The sequence below is a fragment of the Carcharhinus amblyrhynchos genome, chromosome 8 (assembly GCF_965287045.1).
Source record: "Carcharhinus amblyrhynchos chromosome 8, sCarAmb.v2.hapA, whole genome shotgun sequence".
Lineage (NCBI taxonomy): Eukaryota > Metazoa > Chordata > Chondrichthyes > Carcharhiniformes > Carcharhinidae > Carcharhinus > Carcharhinus amblyrhynchos.
The window spans coordinates 92,449,140-92,471,244 of record NC_137331.1 but is presented as its reverse complement, the minus strand read 5'-3'; the positions used below and the strand labels follow the sequence as shown (position 1 = coordinate 92,471,244).

The following is a 22,105-nucleotide window of genomic DNA, read 5'->3' as shown; positions in this document are numbered from 1 at the left end:
AAGTGCACAAGTCTTTGAAGGTGACAGTACAAGTGGAGAAGGCTGTGAAGAAAGCTTATGGTATGTTAGCTTTTATAGGAAGGGGTATAGAGCATAAAAGCTGGAGTCTAATATTGCAGTTGTATAGAACGTTGGTTAGACCGCATTTGGAGTGCTGCGTCCAGTCCTGGTCACCTCACTACCGGAAAGATGTGGAGACCCTGGAGAGAGTGCAGAGGAGCTTTACCAGGATGCTGCCTGGTATGGAAGGGCTGGGTTATGAGGGAAGATTGAGCAAATTGGGGCTGTTTTCCCTTGAAAGATGGCGACTGAGGGGAGATCTAATAGAGGTATATAAGATTATGAAGGGTATAGATAGACTAAACAGTGGTAAGCTTTTTCCTATGTTAGAAACGCACAGTATGAGGGGCCACGGGCTTAGGGTGAGGGGGGCGAAGTATAACACAGATGTTAGAGGGAGGTTTTTCACACAGAGGGTAGTGGGGGTATGGAATGCTCTGCCAAGCAAGGTGGTGGAGGCAGGTATGCTGGAGTTGTTTAAGAGTTACTTAGACAGGCACATGAGTGGGTTGGAGATGGAGGGATATAGGAGATTGTTTTAAATAAGGTTCAGTAGCCTTGGGACGTCCCTGGTAATGTATAAGGATGTGGAATGATACTAATGTTGTTCTCTTTTAATTCACAGGTTTTAAGTCAGTCCACGTTGTTGTCCAATAAGGGGCATACACACTATAAGGGCTGCTCGAGAATAGCCTAGTACTTCATGTTGTTAGTGTACGCTTAAACTGGACCAGATGCTGGGCAACACGACAGCTCAGTGACTATCACTGTTTGCTGTGCAGACACATGGATTTGGGCCAGTGTCTGCGGGAGTTTGCGCGTTCTCCCCGTGCTTGCGTGGGTTCTCTCCAGGTGCTCTGGTTTCTTCCCACACCCCAAAGATGTGCTATTAGACTGATTGGAGGTAATAAGTTATCCCTAACTTAGTTTTCCCTCAATGTGGAATGCCATAAGTATAGATAAGGGTCATGGGTGGAGGGGGGACTCAATGTTTAAAATGGTGGCGTGGGCTCGTTGGGCCGAAGGGCCTGTTTCCTGGGCTGTTTTTGTTCCTTGTTCTTAAAGATGAATTAACAGCCAAATTCAAAAGGCTACTGTGATTGCTCTCAATATCAAGGAGGCATTTGGCCAGGTTTAACATCAAGGTGCCCTAACAAAATTGTCAGGGCGGGGAATTCTCCACTTACTGGAATCATACTTCGCACAAAGGGAAGTGTTTGTGGTTGCTGGAGGCCAATTATCTCAGCTCCGCTGCAGGAGTTCAGAGGTCAGAGTGGTGGAAGCCCAACTATCTTCAGCTGCTTCATCAATGACCTTCCCTCAATTGGAAGCAAGGGTATTCATACCCCCAAAGTATTCAGTACCACAAACAACTTTTCAGGTACCAGCGCAGTCCATCCCACACCACTCGGGCTTGGAATGTTAAGTGGTAAGTGTCAGACACTGACTGTTAACGTTCAACGGGATTACCATTGCTAATGGTGGAGGAATTCAGCAATCCACAGATTACCATAGACCAAAAACTGAACTGGACTAGCTATATAAATACTGTGGCCACAGGAACAGGTCAGTGGCTGGGAATTGTGCAGAGAGTAACTGCAGACTCCCCAAAGTCTGTCCACCATCCACAAAGCACACAAGTCAGGAGTGTGATGAATACTCTCCAGTTGCCTGGATGAGTACAGCTCTAACACTCTGGGAGCTCAGCACCAACCAGGACAAAGCAGCCCACTTTACTGGCACCTCAACAATTCACTCCACTACTACTGCTGCCATTGTACACCATCTACAAGATTCACTGCAGCAACTCAGCAAGGCTCCTTTAAGTCTCCCAAACCTGCTAATTCTACCATCTAGAAAGACAAATGCAGCATTGAAATTCCCCTCCAAATTACATACCATCCTAACCTGGAATATTAGTGCCAAAACCATGAAACTCCCTTTCTAACAGCACCTTGCACAGTACCTACAACTACATGGGCTGCAGCAGCTTAAGGGAACAGCTCACCACCACCTTCTTGAAGGCAATTAAGGATGATGCTACCCTTGCCAGTGATGCTCACATCTCTGAAGGAGTTAAAAGAAAGGCTGGCTGGCTAAGAGCAAGAACGTCAGGAGTGTTTTTATTCTCCCCAGTAGGCAGAGTGGTTAGCACTGCTGTCTCACAGCACCAGGGACCTAGGTTCAATTCCTGGCTTGGGTTACTGACAATGTAGAGTCTGCACGTTCTCCGTGTTTCCTCCCACAGTCCAAAAGGCGTGCTAGTTCGGTGCACTGGCCATGTTAAATTCAGTGTACCCAAATAGGCACCGGTGTGGCACGACTAAGGGATTTTCACAGTAACTTCATTGCAGTGTTAATGTAAGCTTACTTGTGATACTAATAGTTAAAATTTATCCAGGGACACAAAGACCACAGCTGACATCAGCTAATAACACAGAGCAGTTTATGACTGATAGAATTGGGAAATGGGCAGGGAGAGATGGGTTGGAAAGATTCAAGCAGTTTACAGCATGGAAACAGGCCCTTCGGCCCAACTTGTCCATGCCACCTAGTTTTTCACCACTAAGCTAGTCCCAATTGCCCGCATTTGGCCCAAGTCTCTCTGTATTCATCTTACCTACATAACTGTCTAAATGCTTTTTAAAAGACAAAATTGTACCTACCTTTGGCAGCTCATTCCAGACACTCAGCACCCTCTGAAAAACTGCCCCCTGGACCCTTTTGTATCTTTCTCCTCTCACCTTAACCCTATGCCCTCTAGTTTTAGACTGCCCTACCTTTGGGGAGTTTGGTCCTGGGACCATCTTGATGTGCAGTCAGCATTTGCACACCACACCTGTGGCATGGTTAGCTGTGAATGTCACCAACCTTTAGCAACAAAAACTTCTGAAAACCATTCTCTACAAAACTTTCCTCCCCGCTTGACATTGTTGTCCTCACAGGCTCAGTAACCCCAGCAGGAACACTAATTCCACAAATGAAATAATCAGTAATTGGTACCACTGGATGTGGAGCCCAGAAGCACATGAAGTCTGTGCGACAGGAGACACTAGCACCAGTTGAGCCTTCAAAACCAGGCATAAAAATAATCTCTCAGCCACCGAAGAATCACAGCCTGCAAAGAGGGTGAAAGACTGAACAGCGAGGCTCCACTGTAAATAATTTAGATTCTTTTCTTTAATTCCACACAATAGGAGCCGACAGAAGAGGCAATTAAGGAGGAAGTGAGTTCAGACAAGGTCTGTGCAGATGGTGCATCTGTGGCACAGGCTGGAGGTTATTTTGTGTCTGAGAGAGACTGTTAAACACTCCCTCCCCCCACCCACCACCATTAGCCAGGACTGAATGCTTTTAAAAAAAGGGGACAAATTAGAACTCAGTTTGAGGCCCCAAGTACTGCCAGCCAGACCATTCCTCAGCCAGCTCCCGCAGAATTATTTCTTTAAAGCACAGCACAGTCGCTCACTTTGTTTAATTAGAACTGGATTGTAAAGTTTTAAAACATCCTAGAGAAGCTTCAGCTTGGTAGCTTAAAAGAAAAATGTGTTTTATACTGGGCAGATAAGGCAATTGATTCATTTGCTGCACCAAGTTAGTCTGAGGCCAGACTCTTGCCAACAGTTTCCCCATCGTTGTAATACAAAAATATCAGAGTCATTAGAGGTTTATAGCATGGAAACAGGCCCTTCGGCTCAACTTGTCCATGTCGCCTTTTTTTTTGAAAGGCCATAAGTTAGTCCCAATTGACCCATATGTTTCTATACCCATCATACTTATGTAACTGTTTTAACGCTTTTTGAAAGACAAAATTATACCCGCCTCTACTACAGCTCAGGCAGCTTGTTCCATATCAGGGATGATGTACCACTCCTCTAATATAAGGTAAAATAATATTACTCATTTGACACTGAGAAAAGCCGGAGTCCCCATTGTAAGACACACACTTTCACATGGGAGGCTGATTAATTGATTTCTGGCTGACCAGCTGGCAATTGCTGCCACTTTGAAGTCCGAGATCATTTACATCTGGTAGGTGCGCTGTGGGGAACCAAACATCCATCCAGGGACAGACGCTCAAAGCCACTCTCCCCTGACTATACACCACATTTCCACAATTTATATGCAATTCAATCATAAAATCACCATAGTGCAGAAAGAGGTCATTTGGCCCATCGAGGCTGCACCAATCCCATCCAGGCCCTATCCCCATAACCCCACATATTTACCCTGCTAATCTCTGACATGAAGAGCAATTGGCCAATCAACATAATCCACATATCTCTGTATGGAAGGAATCTGGAGGAAGCCCATACAGACACTGGGCGAATGTCTGTTTGGAGTTTGCACTAAGGCTGGAATTGAATTTGGTTACTGGTGCTGAGAGGCTGTGAGACAGCAGTGCTAACCACTGTGCCACCCATCTTCTGATTTCTTTCATGAACTGTTGTACAAAAACCACAAATGGCATTTTCTACATTGGGGTTGAAGGGAGGCTGCCTTTCTCTATCAGGGAAAAGGGAACATGGAAAGTCTGCAACAGGCCCAATACCTAAGAAGGGTCCACACTGGTCAGTGTGGCCACAACTAATGGGGGAAAATCCTAAAGAAAAAGCCCTCGTAAAACAAGTGCTCTTTTACAGCACATGGTACATGTAATGACAGGTGGGCGATCCTTCAATCCACCCCCACAGTTTAAATTCAAAGCTTGGTCATGTGTAGTCGTCTCCATCAATATCACGAGCAAACAAACTTGTCAACCGGCTGAGCTTTCAGCAGGGATGAGAACCCAGCCACATCTACAGTACATGCGGGAACCCACATCTCCAAAGATTCTGAACACAAAATCAACATGAGGAAGGACATGAAACATGGGAACAGGATTAGGCCATTTAGCCCTCGAGCCTGTTCTGCCATTCCATTAGATCATGACTAGATCCGGTGTCCCAGCTGGTCCCCTTGCCTAACAAGTCCATCAATCCCTGGTTTGGGAGCTCCCAATTCACCCAGAATCCAACAATCTTTTGGCAGAGAAGGTTTTAGAATTCTAATACCAGTTTTTAAAAAGCTTCCTAATTTAACTTGCATGTATAGCAGTGCACACAGTGCCCATTGTAAAACTGGGTATCTGGAGGCAATAATAACACGCTGCAAAGAATCAGACACAGTAGAGATTAGAGAGACACGGCTACAGAATAATCAGGACCAGGAATTCAACTTTCAAGCGCACAACATATCTAGAAAAGACGGAGTGAGGGAAAACAGGGAGATGGAGTACATGTTAAAATGATGCGGCTACCCAGCTAGACAGAAATAGTATCAATACGGATAGAGAAGGAACATAAGCTAGACAATGCTGGGAAACAATGTAGAACAAACGGAAAACATATTCTGTTAAAGAAGAAACTGAATACTATGCATCAGCATTGAAAGAGACATACCCTAAACACAGACAGCAGGACAAAGGAGAATGCAAGAGGTTAGAAGAAAAGTTTTCAAAAAAAGGCAAAGAGAAACCATAAAACTAGATTATGGGGAAAAGATAAGACCACTTAGTAAAATATGCTACAGGAACATAAAAAAGGAAGCCATTTGTTGATTGGCAGGAAGGTGACAAAAAGGAGAAATAATAGAAAAAGTTCAATACTTAAATAATTGTTTGGTATTACAGAACTTGAGCATCGATTTTAAAATCACCTGTTGTCAAAGCTGGTCTTGCACTCAGAATTTTGGCACTGTAAACCAATAGTCAAAGAAGCAACAATTTATACTGCACAAGAAGAATGCTGATTGGTTGGTATATGGACTCAAACAACTGTTAACCACCAAAGTTCTGTTTCCCAGGCAAACCAAGCAGGGTTGATTCCAGTCAAGGCATTGCCATGGGAAAGGAACAAGAGAACAACAGTCCCCAAAGCTTTCCTTTAGTTGGAAATGGCATAATATGGACATTCTCCTTCTGTCTACAGAGTACAGGACCCAGTATGTGAATATTTATGGCTTCCATCATGCTGAGTGTCCAACTGATAATCTATAATTGGTTATAAATGTAATTCTTGAACAGTCAGGATTTTGTAAGAAGTGGTTGTCCAATTGCAGAAGTACATCTAATATGTTAGGCACTGTTGGGTACAGTTGCCTACTGCAAACAGCTGAAGGGACATGGAAATACAGAAAATAGAGTAGGTCATGCAGCCAATAGAGCCTGCTCTGCCATTCAAGAGGAGCATGGTTGACCTTCTATTTCAGTGCCATACTCACCCACTTGCTCCAACAACCCTTGTCACCTTTAGGACATTAGAAATTTATTTCCTCAAATATTTTCAGTAACTTGATCCCTACAGCCTTCTGTGGTAGAGAATTCTTCTGAGGTATAGAATATAAGAGTAGGAGTCTGATGTTGCAGTTGTATAGAACGTTGGTTAGGCCTCACTTGGAGTACTGCGTCCAGTTCTGGTCGCCGTACTACCGGAAGGATGTAGAGATCCTGGAGAGAGTGCAGAGGAGATTTACCAGGATGTTGCCTGGTATGGAAGGGCTGTCTTACGAGGAAAGATTGAATGAACTTGGGCTGTTTTCCCTTGAGAGACGTCGGCTGAGGGGGGATCTAATAGAGGTTTATAAGATTATGAAGGGGATAGATAGAGTAAATGGTGGTAAGCTTTTTCCGCTATTAGAAATGGATAGAACGAGGGGTCACGGGCTTAGGGTGAGGGGGGCTAGGTATAAGACAAATATTAGAGGGCAGTTTTTCACGCAAAGGGTAGTGGGGGTGTGGAATGCACTACCGAGTAAGGTGGTGGAAGCAGGCACGCTAGGGTTGTTTAAGAGTCACTTAGACAGCCATATGAGCAGGCTACATATAGGGGGATATAGTAGGCCTTACTAAACATTGTAGGCTTGGGAATACGTTTTGCCTCAGGGATGTTAGTCTTTGCCTGTTTAATAATGAATTTTTTTGTCTCCACAGGCATTTAAGTCCAGCAAGGGGCATGCATGCGGCAGGTTGTAGTGGGCTGCTCTTGGACGTTGCTTCGGGAGTTGCCTATTGCTTCATGTCGTTAGTGTGCTTAAACTGGACCATCTCGAGGGCAACATGACAGCTCAGAGACTATCTCTGTTGCTGTGCGGACACATGGATTTGGGCCTGTGTCTGTGGGAGTTTGCACGTTCTCCCCGTGGTTGCGTGGGTTTCCTCCGGGTGCTCCGGTTTCCTCCCACATCCCCCAAAGATGTGCTTTTAGGCTGATTGATTGGGTACTAAATTGTCCCTAAATTGGACCTCCCTGATCCTCGCACGTTAGGTGTAGACTAAAATCATGAATAGGTCACTGAGACAGTGGGACGGCGGCGCGGGCTCGTTGGGCCGAAGGGCCTGTTTCCCGTGCTGTGTTGTTCTTTGTTCTTTGTAATTCCATAAGCTCAGCACCCCCTATTCTCATCTCAATCCTAAATGTATTGTATCCTGTGATGGTGACCTTTTGTTTTAGACCACCCCATCCAGTCTCTCCAGTCCTGTTAAGAATTTAATATGATCCAATGAAATCCCCTTTTATCCTTCAGGCCTCATTGTTGTATGAGGAGTGATTGGGTCAATGCTGCCATGCATTCCACCTATGGCAAATGTATTCTCTCTCAAGGCAAAGAAACCAAAACTGCACACAATACTCCAGATGGGGTCTCGCCAAGGCCCTGTGCAGCTGTAGCAAAACACTCCTGCTCCTATTCGCAAGTCCTCTTGCAATAAAGGCCAGCATATCATTTGCTTTCTTAACTGTTTGCTCACCTGCATGCTTGCTTTCAGTGACTACCATAGAAAAAAATGCCCAGGTCCCTTTGTATGTCAACACTGCCCAATCACCATCTTAAATAATACTCTGCTATTGTGTTTTTCCTTCCAAAAAGTGGATAATTTCACATTTATCCACTTCTACCCATTCACTCAAATGGTCTAAACCACCTTGAAGCATCTTAACTTTCTCCTCAAATCCACTGGTTCTCCCTCATCTATTTTGAGAGTGACATCCTCAAAAAAATCTCCAGTAGGTTTGTTTGACAAACCTGCCAGATCTGCCAGTTGTTTTTGACCCATGCTGTTGGATTCAATTAAACAATACCATGGGATCCCTCTAGGGCGGTCTCACAAGCACCTTGTCTATTTCCACAAGAAACGCAACCCTGATGGAATGGCACTTAACCTCCTACCCCTTGATATTTCTGAAACCCTGGTGATATGTTTGCTATATTTGAATCTGCAGCTCCCTTGCTAACTTCATGGGTTCCATCCTGTGCTTAAATTCAACTTTGAAACAGAGCAGTCAAATGAGTTCTTGATCAATAATAAGAAATCTGCCAATGTATTCTACCTTACTGCAAGTCAGCCTTCACTGGTCAATATACACACACAGGGATTCCTGCAGATCCATGCATTAGAAGATTGGTCTCATCAGCAACCCAGGAAATAGGACCTGCGCCATTTGCTCACATAGAACATAGAACATTACAGCGCGGAACAGGCCCTTCGGCCCACAATGTTGCGCCGACCAGTCTTATTTTTAAAAAAAAACATTGACCCACTAATCTAAACCAATCCCTTTTCGTCCATAAACCTATCCACCAATCTCTTAAACGCCCCCAAACTAGGCGCATTTACAACTGCAGCAGGCAGGGCATTCCAGTCCCTCACCACCCTCTGGGTAAAGAACCTGCCCCTGACATCCGTCCTATAACTACCCCCCCTTAATTTAAAGCCATGCCCCCTCGTGCTAGCTTTCTCCATCCGAGGAAACAGGCTATCACCATCCACCCTATCTAAACCTCTAATCATCTTATATGTTTCTATTAGATCCCCTCTTAGCCGCCTTCTTTCCAGTGAAAACAACCCCAAATCCCTCAGTCTCTCCTCATAGGACCTCCCCTGCATACCAGGCAACATCCTGGTAAACCTCCTCTGCACCCTCTCCAAAGCCTCCACATCCTTCCTGTAATGTGGGGACCAGAACTGCACACAGTACTCCAAGTGCGGCCGCACCAGAGTTGTGTACAGTTGCAACATGACGCTGCGACTCCTAAATTCAATCCCCCTACCAATAAACGCCAAGACACCGTACGCCTTCTTAACAACCTTATCTACTTGACTCCCAACTTTCAGGGATCTATGTACACATACACCTAGATCCCTCTGCTCCTCCACTCTATTCAAAGTCCTCCCGTTAGCCCTATACTCAACACATCTGTTATTCCTACCGAAATGGATTACCTCACACTTCTCCGCATTAAACTCCATCCGCCACCTCGCGGCCCAGCTCTGCAACCTGTCCAAGTCACCCTGCAAACTTCGACACCCTTCCTCACAATCTACCACACCTCCGACTTTGGTGTCATCAGCAAACTTCCTAATCCACCCAACTATACCCTCATCCAGATCATTAATAAAGATTACAAACAGCAGTGGCCCCAAAACAGATCCCTGAGGCACACCACTTGTAACCGAACTCCATGATGAATAATTACCATCAACCACCACCCTCTGTCTCCTATCTGCTAACCAATTCCTGATCCAAGTACCTAAATTACCACCAATCCCATACATCTGCATTTTCTGCAGAAGCATACCATGGTGAACCTTATCAAACGCCTTACTAAAATCCATATATACCACGCCTACTGCCTTACCCCCATCCACCTCTTTGGTCACCTTCTCAAAGAACTCAATAAGGTTAGTAAGGCACGACCTTCCCGCTACAAAACCATGCTGACTATCTCTAATCAATTCATTCCTCTCCAAATAACTATAAATCCTATCCCTAATAATTCTTTCTAAAACCTTGCCCACTACGGAAGTAAGACTCACTGGTCTATAATTCCCAGGGAAGTCTCTGTTCCCCTTCTTAAACAATGGGACAACATTCGCTGTCCTCCAATCTTCCGGTACTATACCAGAGACCAACGACGACCTGAAGATCAGAGCCAGTGGCTCTGCAATCACCTCTCTTGCCTCCCATAGAATCCTAGGGTAAATCCCGTCTGGACCAGGGGACTTATCTATTTTCAACCCTTCTAGAATATCCAACACATCCTCTGTATCAACTGCAATACTTTCTATTTTACACCCCTTCACCCCAGTGACCTCCTCAGCTACATTCATATCGTCCTGCGTGAACACCGAAGAGAAATAATGGTTCAATGCCTCCCCAATCTCTTCCGGTTCCACACACAACTTCCCCCTACTGTCTGTAACTGGCCCTAATCTTGCCCTAACCAACCTTCTGTTCTTGACATACCTATAGAACGCCTTAGGATTCTCCTTAATCCTATCAGCCAAAGTCATCTCATGCCCTCTTCTAGCCCTTCTTAACTCCCTCTTCGCCAATCTAAAGCTTTCTACTGCACTACCCGAGCCCTCAAGCCTCATCCGAACATAAGCCTCCTTCTTCTTCCTAGCCAACAAATCAACTTTTTTTGTGCACCTTGCATTGCAAACTTGATGCTGAAATAGGGCACATCAAAGCTATCCTGTAGGATAATGGCTTCCCTGATCAGATCATTGCTCAGTGTTACGCAAACTCATGTGCCCAAGGTTGCCACTCCATCCCTGAAAAGTGCTCAGTCTATCTTCGATTACCCTGGAAGGGCAAGGTGTCTCAAAAATGGTGAAGCTAGCCGTTACATGCTGGTACTATGCAGCAGCAACACAAATGGTATTCTTCACTAATGGGATGCTGCCAAACTAAAAAGAGACATTGCTTATCACACAGTAATTCTGGTGCTAGGTATGCAGGCTGTACGTCCTAACAACTGGTGGGTCACTTCAAACATTGTGCCGCAACAAAATATTGACCGTACCCAACTGATCTGTGTTTATAAAACTCAAAACATAGTAATCCAACATTAGATGAAACTGAGGTTATTTAGCAAGTGCTTTCCAATCCAGATTTTACTAAGAATTACACTGACAACCAATTTAAGTTCACAAGTCAGGCTCACAGCATGGTTCACTTATGCATGCTTGAAACCGCAGTGTCCTGACCTTTGTAGACAGAAGGAGCACGTCCATAGATTACACCTTTTCCAATTAAGCAAAAGTTTGGAGACAGCTATTCTCTGGTTCATTCCCCAGGCATCGTCGTGACCAATCCTAGTCAGCCTGCCTGGTTTGCATTTGAAACCAAAGCTTGGCAGTTAACTGTTCTCTGCTGCATTCTCCATGGCACTGCCTCTAACAATCAGCACTCGCTTCTCATACAGTATAAACTGTTGCTCCTTTTATTGTTACTCCATCTTGTGTAGCTGCTCTGAATAGTGAAGGACAAAGCACTTTGATGGGATGCTCCTTATTCAGCAATCGTCACATATTAAATAACTCCTTGGTAAACAATACAGATGGACGTGACACCAGATAATAAGATCAGAGATGGAAATAACAGCATTTGAAATAAAAAGGCGAGATATTAAATAATTACACTTAGAAGGATAAGACGAGAGATCCAGACAGATTACATCATACCTTTTTTAAAATCTCAGTGCAAGGATTATAATTACACATTTTTAAATCATTCACAGAGAAAGCTAGAGTTTCAGAAGATTTGCAGATAGTTAACTTTATACCAGATGCTTAAAGAAGAGAGAACATCACCAGGGACTATAGATGAGTTAATTCAACCTTGGTGGGAGAGAAATAATAGAATAGCCACTAAAGGGATAATAATATAAATATAATCAAAATCACAGAATGGTTCCAGGAGGCCCATATGGTCTAACATATCTATATTAACACTTTGCAAGAGCAACTCAGCTACCATCACTCACCCAATTTTTCCCTGTAAACCTGCATTCCTCATTACTAATCCTAATCCCTTTGGAAAACCAGCATTGAATCAGCCTCTGGCCCCCTCACAGGAATGCATTTCAAATTCTGACAACTTACCTTCCTGAATTGGGGGGGGGGCGGCAGGCAGGCGGAGAAATGACATTTACTACTTTCCAGTCTGATGGAACCTTTACAGAATCTAGGGAATTTTGGAAAATTAATACCAACTCATCTACCACCTCATTAGCCATTTTACGACCCTATGATGAAGTCCATGATGACTATGACAACTTTCCAGGCCCCTGCACCATCAGTTTGTTCAGTGCCAATTTCCCTTGTAATTCCACCAAGTTCCTCTTTCCCTTCCACATCTTGATTTACAGCTTTTACGGAATGTTTTGGACATTCTCTATAGTAAATACAGAAGCAAAATAACTGTTCATTTCATCCACCGTTTGCTTATTTTCTATTAACTTCCCATTCTCTCAAAGACCAACACTCACTTTACTCTTTAGATATCTGTAGAAAATCTTGCTATCCATTTTTATGTTTCTAAATAGTTTCCTCTCATACTCAAATTTATTTTTGCTGATTATCCTTTTAGGCACTTTCTCACATTCTATTATGATCAATCATCTGGCCCACCACTCATTTAGGCAGTTGTACGCTTCTTCCTTAAATTAGATGCTTTTTCTACCATGGATGGTAGATCCTCCCTTTAGAATTTTATCATAGTAACAACATACTTATTCTGAAATATGTCGTTAAATGTCTGGCACTGCTTTGTTATTGATCCATCTCCCAGCCTAGTATCCAGTTCACCAGTTAACTCAACTTTCATACCCACACTGTTGCCCTCAAGTTACTAGTCTTAGACCCACCATTCTCTCTTTCAAACTGAATGTAGAATTCAATCACCTTGTGGTCATTGCTACCTACAGATGACATTACTCTAAGGTCATTAATTAATCCTTCAAAAGTTTATTTATGAGTGTCACAAGTAGGCTTGCATTAATGAAGTTATTGTGAAAATCCCCTAGTTGTCACACTCTGGCGCCTGTTCGGGCATGCTGAAGGAGAATGTAGCATGGCCAATGCAGCTAAGCAGCACAGCTTTTGGACTGTGGGAGGAAACTGGTGCACCCGGAGGGAACCCACACAGAGAACATGCACACTCCACACAATCATCCAAGCCAGGAATCAAACCCAGGAGCTGAGGCAGCAAAGCTAATTATTGTGCCATCTTAATCCTGTCATATTACAAAATACCAAGTCTGAAACAACCTGCTGTCTGGTTGGTTCTAGAATGTGATGCTCTAAAAAAGCGTTCAATGAACTCCTCATCCAGACCATTACTGCCAATCTGATTTTTCCAGTTTATATGTCAATTGAAGTCACCCGTGCTTATTTCTGTCCCTTTAGCACAGCATCCAATATTTCTTGTATGCTTTGTCCTGCATTGTGGTTACTGTTAGGGCCTTAAGATCACTCACACTAGTGACTTATTTACCTTCCTCATCACCCAAACTGATTCTACATCCTTACCTCCTGAACAACGTAAATCTTTAACTATTGCACAAAAGCCATCCTTGATTAACCATGATACAACTCTTACCTTTCCCTAGCTCCTAATTCTCTGAGTGTCATAGATTCAGGGCCCAGTCTTAGTCATCCTGCTGCCACAACTCCATAATGGCTATTAAATAAAATTCATTTAGTTTTGTGTCCAACCAAATTCTCTGCCCGTTGAAGTGGTGGAGGCTGCCTCGCTAAATATTTTTAAGAAGCGGGTTGATGGGTTTTTGATAAGAGAAGGGATTAAGGGTTATGGGGAGAGGGCGGGAAAGTGGAACTGAGCCACGACAGATCAGCCATGATCTTATTGAATGGCGGGGCAGGCTCGAAGGGCTAGATGGCCTACTCCTGCTCCTATTTCTTATGTTATGTTCTTATGTTTGCTTTGTTATAAATGCTACGTGCACCAAAATACAGAACCTTTAGCTTTGTCTTCTTGTTATCTTTGCAAGATCTAGTCTCGATTGCCTCCAACATCTTTTTCTACTAGGTATGACCCCAATCAATGGGAAGCTTTCCAGATGCTTCAGCTTTGCCAGGATTCTTTGATGTAACACTCGGTCAAATGCTGCCTTGATGCTCTGCATTGTCACTTTTACCTGACCTCTTCTGTGCACCTTCGGACAAAATGAGGTTAGCAGTCAAGTTGTCTGGGAGAACCCAAACTGAGTGTTGTTGAGCAGGTTATTGCTAAATGCGACATACAGCCCTGTTAATGACATCTTCCATCACAGAGTTGATGATAGAGAGTTGACTGATGGAGTAGTAACTGGCCAAATTGGATTAGTTGTGTTTTTTGGGGAAAGGACACACTTGGGCAATTATCTACATCTGCAGGTTTATGCCAGTTATGCAGCCATGTTGAAACCATTTGGCTAGGTGTGCAGCTAGTTCTGGAGCACAAGCCTTCAGGGCTACAACTGGGGTTGTTGTCAGGACCCATCACCATTGCAGCAGTATCTTCAGCCAGAGCTTAACATCACAGGGAGTGATGAACGAGTCAGGAACTTTGATTCATAATTGCTGCCATTGAGTATGACTGAGTAGACTTTGGCACAGCTCTTCCTAGTTTGGTACAGGACCCAATGTTATGTGAACAATTTTGCAGGGTCAACTGGGCTGGTCTGTCTTTGTTGCTTCCCATGCCTAAGTCAAAGCTGGTTTTCTTAGGTGACTTTTCTATAACAGCTTGATACAACCAAATAGCTTGGTATGCCTTTTCCAGAGAGCAATTAAGAGCAAACCACATTGCTATGCGTCTGGATTCACATGCAGACCAGCTCAGGTAAAGATGGCAGATTTCTTTCCCTCATACAGGAACAGTTTCTCTCAATCTACTCCAACTGGACTCATGTTTTTGGACACCTAAATCAGGAATCCTTAACCCAATGGGAAATGGAAATCAGCTCACATCCTACATCACTGAGTAGGACAAAACCTTTCCTGACAGTTTATATCTCGATATATTCTGTCTTAAGACATCAGCGCCTACACACCTTTTGGCCACTTCTATCTGTGTTGCTAGCCCACCAAGAGTTCATCCCATGCTTTTAAACTTGTTAACTAGCATAACACAAAGTGCACACTACTTCTCACCTGTGGGAATTCCTTCTGAGCTGGACGGTCCTGCTCACTCTCCCTTTGACCAATTCCACTGAGAAGTGCTTGTTATTTGTGTTTGGAGATGGATGTTAGGTGAGGACTTGATCAGCTGCAGTAAAGATGCACTCTGTGCTCCCAAGTTCTCCCAACTGAGAAAGGAGGTACTGGGTAGGAAGGAGATACTGGGTCAGATGCAGCTTCTGTTAGACTGCAACCTGACAAAAGTCAACATAAGCAGCACAGAGTTTAGCACTGCTGCCTTAACTCCAGGGACCTTGGTTCAATTCCCAGCTTGGATCACTATGTGTGTGGAATTTGCATGTTCTCCTTGTGTTCTCCAGTTTCCTCCCCCAGTCCAAAGATGTGTGGGTTAGGTTGATTGGCTATACTTAATTGTCCCTTGGTGTCTCAGGATGTGTAGGTTAGAGGGATTAACAGGGGCAAGTGTGTGTGGTTGAGAGAGATAGGGATAGGGCCTGGGGTGGGATTGTTGGCAATGCAGATTCAATGGGCCAAATGCCCTCCTTCTGCACTATAAGGTTTCTATGATTCTATGTCCTTAGAAGGACAGGGGAACTATAAAGAAATTGTGAAACCTTATCAAATGTCTTTAAGAATCAAATTTAAAATTGTGTCCAACAGGAATTCTCACGCTGTGGTTTCCCCCCACCCCATTAGTGAAGCCATCATCATTGGTCTGAAAGGCTTACAGAACAGGACATCCAACCCATTAGAAAAATAAGAAACAAATGGGAGACAGAGGTTGTGACCTGTAAATCAATTTCTGAAAAGGTGATGGAAGCAGATTCAATGGCAATTTTCAAGGGGGAAATTAAAGCGATTGGATAACACTTTCAAAGAACTGGCACAGGCATAGCAGGCTGAACGGCCTCATTTGGAGCCAAATGATTCACTGAACGTTCGACATGTTAAACCACAGGCACAAGACAATAGACTATTACTGAAGAAGTGTTAATGATCGAAATGGGAGAACTCTGGGTTGACTCTGATCAGTAAGAAGTCTCACAACACCAGGTTAAAGTCCAACAGGTTTATTTGGTAGCACAAGCCACAAGCTTTCAGAGCGCTACTCCATCAGATGAGTGGGAGTTCTGTTCACAAACAGGGCATATGAAGACACAAACTCAATTTACAAAATAATGATTGGAATGCGAGTCTTCACAGATAATCAAGTCTTAAAGCTACAGACAATTTGAGTGGGGAGAGGATTAAGCACAGGATAAAGAGATAACCTGGTGTTGAGACTTCTTACTGTGCTTACCCCAGTCCAATGTTGGCATCTTCACATCTTGACTCTGATCACAATGAAACAAGCAAGACACTTGAACACTGCAGGCAACGTAAAGGACAGCTGCATCACAGCTGGTTCCCAATGTTAGAGGCCTGAATGATGAGGAAATACTTACCTGGGAAGGAAGCATCTGAGAGACAATCTTATTGAGCAACACAGATATGAGAAACAAACTCCAGAGTACAGTATTACTTTCAATTAAACTGTACAAGAATGAGACACAGATTCAAACTAGTAACAGGAGATTCTTCATACAAAATGTGAAGAATGTATGGAATAAATTTCCAGAGACTAGCAGAAGCAAAATGCCCTCTAATCTTTTGCAGAAAAAAATTACTGGATACAATAAGATAGTGGGGGAAATCTGTCCCAAGTGGTTAGAGTTAAAATCTGTCAAATATCCTTCTTAATCCACAGTTATCTTGTGATTTGGTAAATGGGTTATTGAGACAAGTCGGTTAAAATGTCCTGGTGAATCTAAGCACCAAATGGCCTTTTCCTATTTCTAGGAATGTCTCAGCTTGACTTTCCCCTTCCCATGTGCGTCACTGGGATACTGACCTCCGTCAATCAAACCTGCAGCTACACAGTTCACTACCACACTGACTGGTGCATTCCGGGATACATTAACTTGGTGGCTATGCTGCTTTACAGGTAGTTCAGAAGCCTGAATCAATAATCCAGCGATTCTAAATTCAGAGCCCACTCTGGCAGTTTGAGAATTCACGTTTAAATTTAAAAGAAAATCCAGAAATAAAAGGCTGTTATCAGTAAAAAGGAAAAATTGTCCATGAAGTTGTTGGTTATAAAATTTCAACTGGTTCGCTATTAGCCTCTAGGAAAAATAAATTTGCTGTCCTTACGTTAGAAACATAGAAAATAGGAGGAGTAGGCCATTCAGCTCTTCGAGCCTTTGTCTGACCAAGATATGTCTGAAGCTCCACATTCATTTGGTTAACATCTAATTGCTCTCTGAAGTGGCCTAGCAAGTCACTCAGTTGGATCCAGTGTGTGCAACCCAGCATTTAAGAAAAACCACCACCCCTCAAGGGCAACATAAGCAAGCAAGAAATGCCATTCTTCCTAACAAAATGAATAATAAGAATGTTCTAGTGGCTGCGGGGGTGGAGGGTTAGTTGGTGGAGCTGCAACTGTTTATACAGAAACTAATGTGAGCCTTTTACTGGAGCTCCGCTACAGTACTGAAAAATATTGAAGTGACAACAAAGCACACACTGTTAATCAGAACGTCAGACATGATTCTGAAAAATGGTGGTCTTGAAATTCTTGGTCTACGTGGGCTTCAGTTGCACAGCTGTGAAGAGGTGAAACTGCGCCTGGCCTTTAGGCATGAAAAATGATACCAGGCATCTCACAGATTAAAGCTGCTTTTTCCATCCAGATTTATCCATGGGCAAACTCTCTGATGCTATATTGAACCAAACTGAGCAGGAAGCTTCAAGGGTTGATCACCCAGTCTGGTATCAGTTAGCTGATCTTAAGCGAGACAGCAATTGGATCATAACCTCAGTGCCCTCAGGCTTGAAGGTAGGAAAAGGAGAAGAGGCCAAAGGTCAGGAAAGTCTTGCACATCTGATTCTTCTCTAGTGACTTTACTGGCAAATCCTCCAGGTATAGAGAACGAGGGGGAACCGTAACCAAAATTAAGAGCAGGAACTCATTGCATAGAAATCTCATCTCACCATCACAAACAAAATTGTAAGCTCCTGCAATGAGTTGCTATGCTCTGGAATGCACCGCCTGAAAGGATGGCAGAAGCAGCTTCACTACTAACTTAAAGAAATTGGATACTTACTTGAAAGGGAGAAACTGCAGGGGGTGATGGAAATGAGGAAAGAGTGAGGGAGTGGAACGAATTGGCAAGTGCAATAACTCGGGAGTGAACCTGAGACAGGAGATGAAGTTGGTCTTCAACTGCAAGCAGAATTAAACTTCCAAAATTCACTAGGAACTTCTTTCAAGCTATTGGCAAAAACTAATTTCACTCCCATCGCTTGAACCAATTCATTTCACTCAATCACCACCTTGATTAAACACTGTCCAAGAATCCTGTAAACCACAGCATAACTTTTCACTGGCTGGTGCAAAAGCCAGGCGAGACTTGCATTTATATAGCCTCTTTCACAACCTCAAGACATAACAAATTGCTTGATAGCTAATTCACAAGATTAGTCACTGTTGTACTGTCGGAAAAGTAGCAGGCAATTTGTGCACCGCAAGCTCCCACAAATAGTAAAGAAGCAAATGGCAAAGGTAATCTGTTTTTATGATGGTGGTTGATGAATTGTTGTATTGCACTGGAGTGTCAGCCTAGATTACAAGCTCAAATTGCTGGAGTAGAATTTGAAGGTACAACATTCTGATTCCCAGTTGTGCACTGTTACCCACAAATCAAATCTACATCCTGATTCAGATCTCAGCATTACGGCAAGCTATCATTGGCCTCAGCACCACTCAGCTAAGGAAGGGTGGGGGCGGGGGAGGTGATGGAGAGAGAAATCCTGCTCCTAACCGCTGTTCAGTAATGCCCACTCAAACACATATCTGTGGGCATTGGTGTGAGGACCTGGATTAAACATGAATTGATAACACATGCAGCTAGACTCCCACTTCAAGAAAGGTTGCCCTGTCAAGGTATCAGCGGGTGTCTGTGGAACCATACCCTGGGGACAGTCTGCAAGAAAGGTGGTTAAACAACAAAAGTCCGGGACCAGGGCTTCAACTTCACTGGAGTTCCACTGCAAACAGACCAAGGAAAGGATTGGCGTTTGCAGTTTTGGAATTGTACAGTATCTGTTGTAGAACTCAACTACCTACGGAAACGTTAAAGAAAATTAAACAGGCTAAAAATAATTAATTAGTGAAAAAGAAATCAACCCATTTTAAATAAGTTAAGAGGAGTTGTGGCCTCAGAACTTTTAGTTCCAGATCCCTGATTCTCCCATTAAATGTTCCCCTCTGATGGTGTCAACACATTCCACAGATATAATTCCACAGGAATCAATCATCCACCATCCCCGTACATGACTAGGCAGTAAATATTGAAGAGACTGTTTGACCACAGAAGCTTTCATAAAGGAGCCAAATCATCTCCTCACATTGTATGCACAGGCTGGAACTTGCCAGCGGATGTAGTCAATAAACAGCGAGCTGGGATTAGCTGCCAAGACACTTCACCCCAAACTCCAGAGGCATTAACTGTACAGTCTGGACGAGTATTTGAGAGAATACAAACTTAAACCTCACCATAGCAGTTGAGAATTTGAGTTTAACTTAAATAAACAGCTGGCATCAGTAAAAGTAATTATCACTTTGTCAGGTTTTTAAACAATCGATTTTAAAAAAAGGAAACCAGTTGTCCTTGCTCCGTCTGGTCCATGCGTGACTCCAATCTCCACACCAGCTCTTGACTGCCCTCTGAAGAGTCTCAAGCCATTCAGTTGTATCAAATCTGCTACCAGCAGTTTAACAAAACACCCACCACCTTCTTTAGGAAATACCTCATTGCAGGGACAAATTCAAAGAAAATTTTTACTAGCTGGGTGGCACTGGGTGGGTAATACTGCTGCCTCACAGCTCCATGGACCCAGGTTTGATTCTCGACTTGGGTCAGTGTGTGTGGTGTTAGCACATTCTCCCCATGCCTGTGTGGGTTTCCTCCAGGTGCTCTGGTTTCCTCCCACAGTCCAAAGATGTGCAGGTTAGGTGGATTGGCCATGCTAAATTGTGCTTAATGTCAGGGGAACTAGTTAGGGTAAATGTATGGGGTTATGGGGATAGGGCCTGGGAGGGATTATGGTCAGTGCAGACTTGATGGGCCAAATGGCCCCCTTCTGTGCTGTATGATTCTATGATAACTCCCTGAAAGAATCAGCAAACCCAAAGGGACCCTGGCATACAGCCTGAGCTCAATCACAGCACAAGATGGCAGCAACAAATTCTACAGAATATTCTGCTAAAATGCAGAGTGAAACACCCAGGCAGAGCACCGGGTGCAGATTAGTAGCCCTTCCCAGATTTCTAATCAGCCTCTCACAGCACAATATCCCTAACCCAGCTTCCCTTTCGTTTCAGGCACATTCAACTGAGCATCTTGGCCAATATTCATCCCTCAACCCAACATCTAAAAACAAATGGACTTTGCCCAATAGCTCAGTTTGTCTGTGTGATCTTGCTGTGCAAAAATTGGCTGCCACGTTCACCACATTAGGACTGGGACTCCACTTGAAAAAAAAACACAATGAATGATAATGGGCTTTGGGAGATTGAAACAGGCGCTATTTAAATGTAAGTATTTAAATGCAAGTTTTTAATTCGTTATCCTGCATGCTGTATCCTAGATTTCTTTCTTTAAAAAAAAAATCAAGGATAATGAAACTGAATAAAATTAAACTCACACAAAATATTTAAAATTAAAAGTTTACTGCGAGCCCAGTCCACTTACCTGGGAGATGAAGAGCAGGCAAAACAGGGTCTGCATGCTGCCCTTGGTCAGTTCCCAGTGAAACTGAGTGAGTCAGTTTCAATGCTGGGTTTGATTCCGTTTCCAGCCCCGCGGCTTTAATTTTAAAACAACCTCCGGTCCAATGCTTGAATTCGAATGAAGTTCTGCAAACTCCCTCTTGTCAGAGCGACCCCGGCCTGAGGACAGAGACAGGATTCATAACTCGAGTATAATTAAAACTAGAAAGCTAAAGAAAGAAAGTGAGTGTCGCAGAGCCTCCCCTCCGGCTTTGTCCCCGGTCCCTCCGCTCAGTCTCTCCGGGGGAGTTGCTCTAACAGCCGAGCTGAGATCGCCCGGGGAGGGAAAAATAACTACATTTAAAATCCGACCCCGTAAATCTACAGCAGCAAACACTGAACCTTAGCCATGAGTGAACTTCATTGCACTCACTTTCCCGATCTGTTACCTAGGATTCTTGTCCCTCTCCTGGTATCTCACTCTCTTTCAGCCTCTGCCTCTCAATGACTCAATCATTTCACTACTTTCCAATTACTTTCTCATGAAGTAAAGCCACAGAGAGGGAGGGAGTAAAAACTCTACCCCACGTGGTGCTGATGGAGAGAGTATGTGTGTGGTGGGGGTGGTGGGGCTAGAAAGACATACTTTCTTTATGATTGGCTCAGAGCTGCTGTATTTAAACTCCCCTGGAGATAATAATCCTGTACCAGAACTTAGACTCTTAAAGCCACACCGCACAAGTCTGCAATTTTTAGGTGTATAACTATTTAAGCTTTAACGTACCCAACTGTGTTTTGCTTTGCATTACTTAAGTCTAGGAAGAGGGTGAAAAGAAAGATCGAGCAAGCATTTATAAACACCTCTCATATTCTCAGTCACCAATTACTTTTAAATAGCAGTCGCTGGTTTTATGAACACATGGGCCAATTTGCGCTTGGCAAATTCCCACAAACAGCTAAAGAGATAAAGAACTAATTAATCTCCATTATTCGTGTGGATCAAGGGAGAAATTTTGGCTGACACGTAAAGAGAGCCGTTCTGTTCTTCAAATGCTGCCTCGGGATCTTTGACGCCCGCCTAAGAGGGCAGATGGGACGTCAAATGAACGTCTGACCCAAAAGAAGTCACATCTGACAGCGCGACACCCCCTCAGCAGAACACTGAAGTTTTAGCCAGGATTAGAGTCATAGAGGTTTACAGTATGGAAACAGGTCCTTCGGCCCAACTTGTCCATGCCACCCCCTTTTTTTAACCACTAAGCTAG

At 43.7% G+C, this 22,105-nt stretch overlaps 1 protein-coding gene across 2 annotated transcripts in view; it reads right to left on the bottom strand.

The window, feature by feature from the left end:
• Positions 1–21,416, bottom strand: part of nradd (neurotrophin receptor associated death domain) — a 39,168-nt gene extending 17,752 nt beyond the window's left edge. Inside the window, exons 1-2 of one of the 2 annotated variants that reach the window (XM_080194485.1) lie at positions 21,290–21,416; positions 20,824–21,020 (exon numbers count right to left, since the gene is read on the bottom strand). In XM_080194485.1, the coding sequence (XP_080050611.1) occupies positions 20,824–20,859 (36 nt within the window). In that variant the 5' untranslated portion in view covers positions 20,860–21,020; positions 21,290–21,416. Of the gene's footprint in view, positions 1–20,823; positions 21,021–21,273 lie in introns of both variants that reach the window. The other variant, XM_080194486.1, reaches the window with a different exon arrangement.
• Positions 21,417–22,105: the final 689 nt, after the last annotated feature.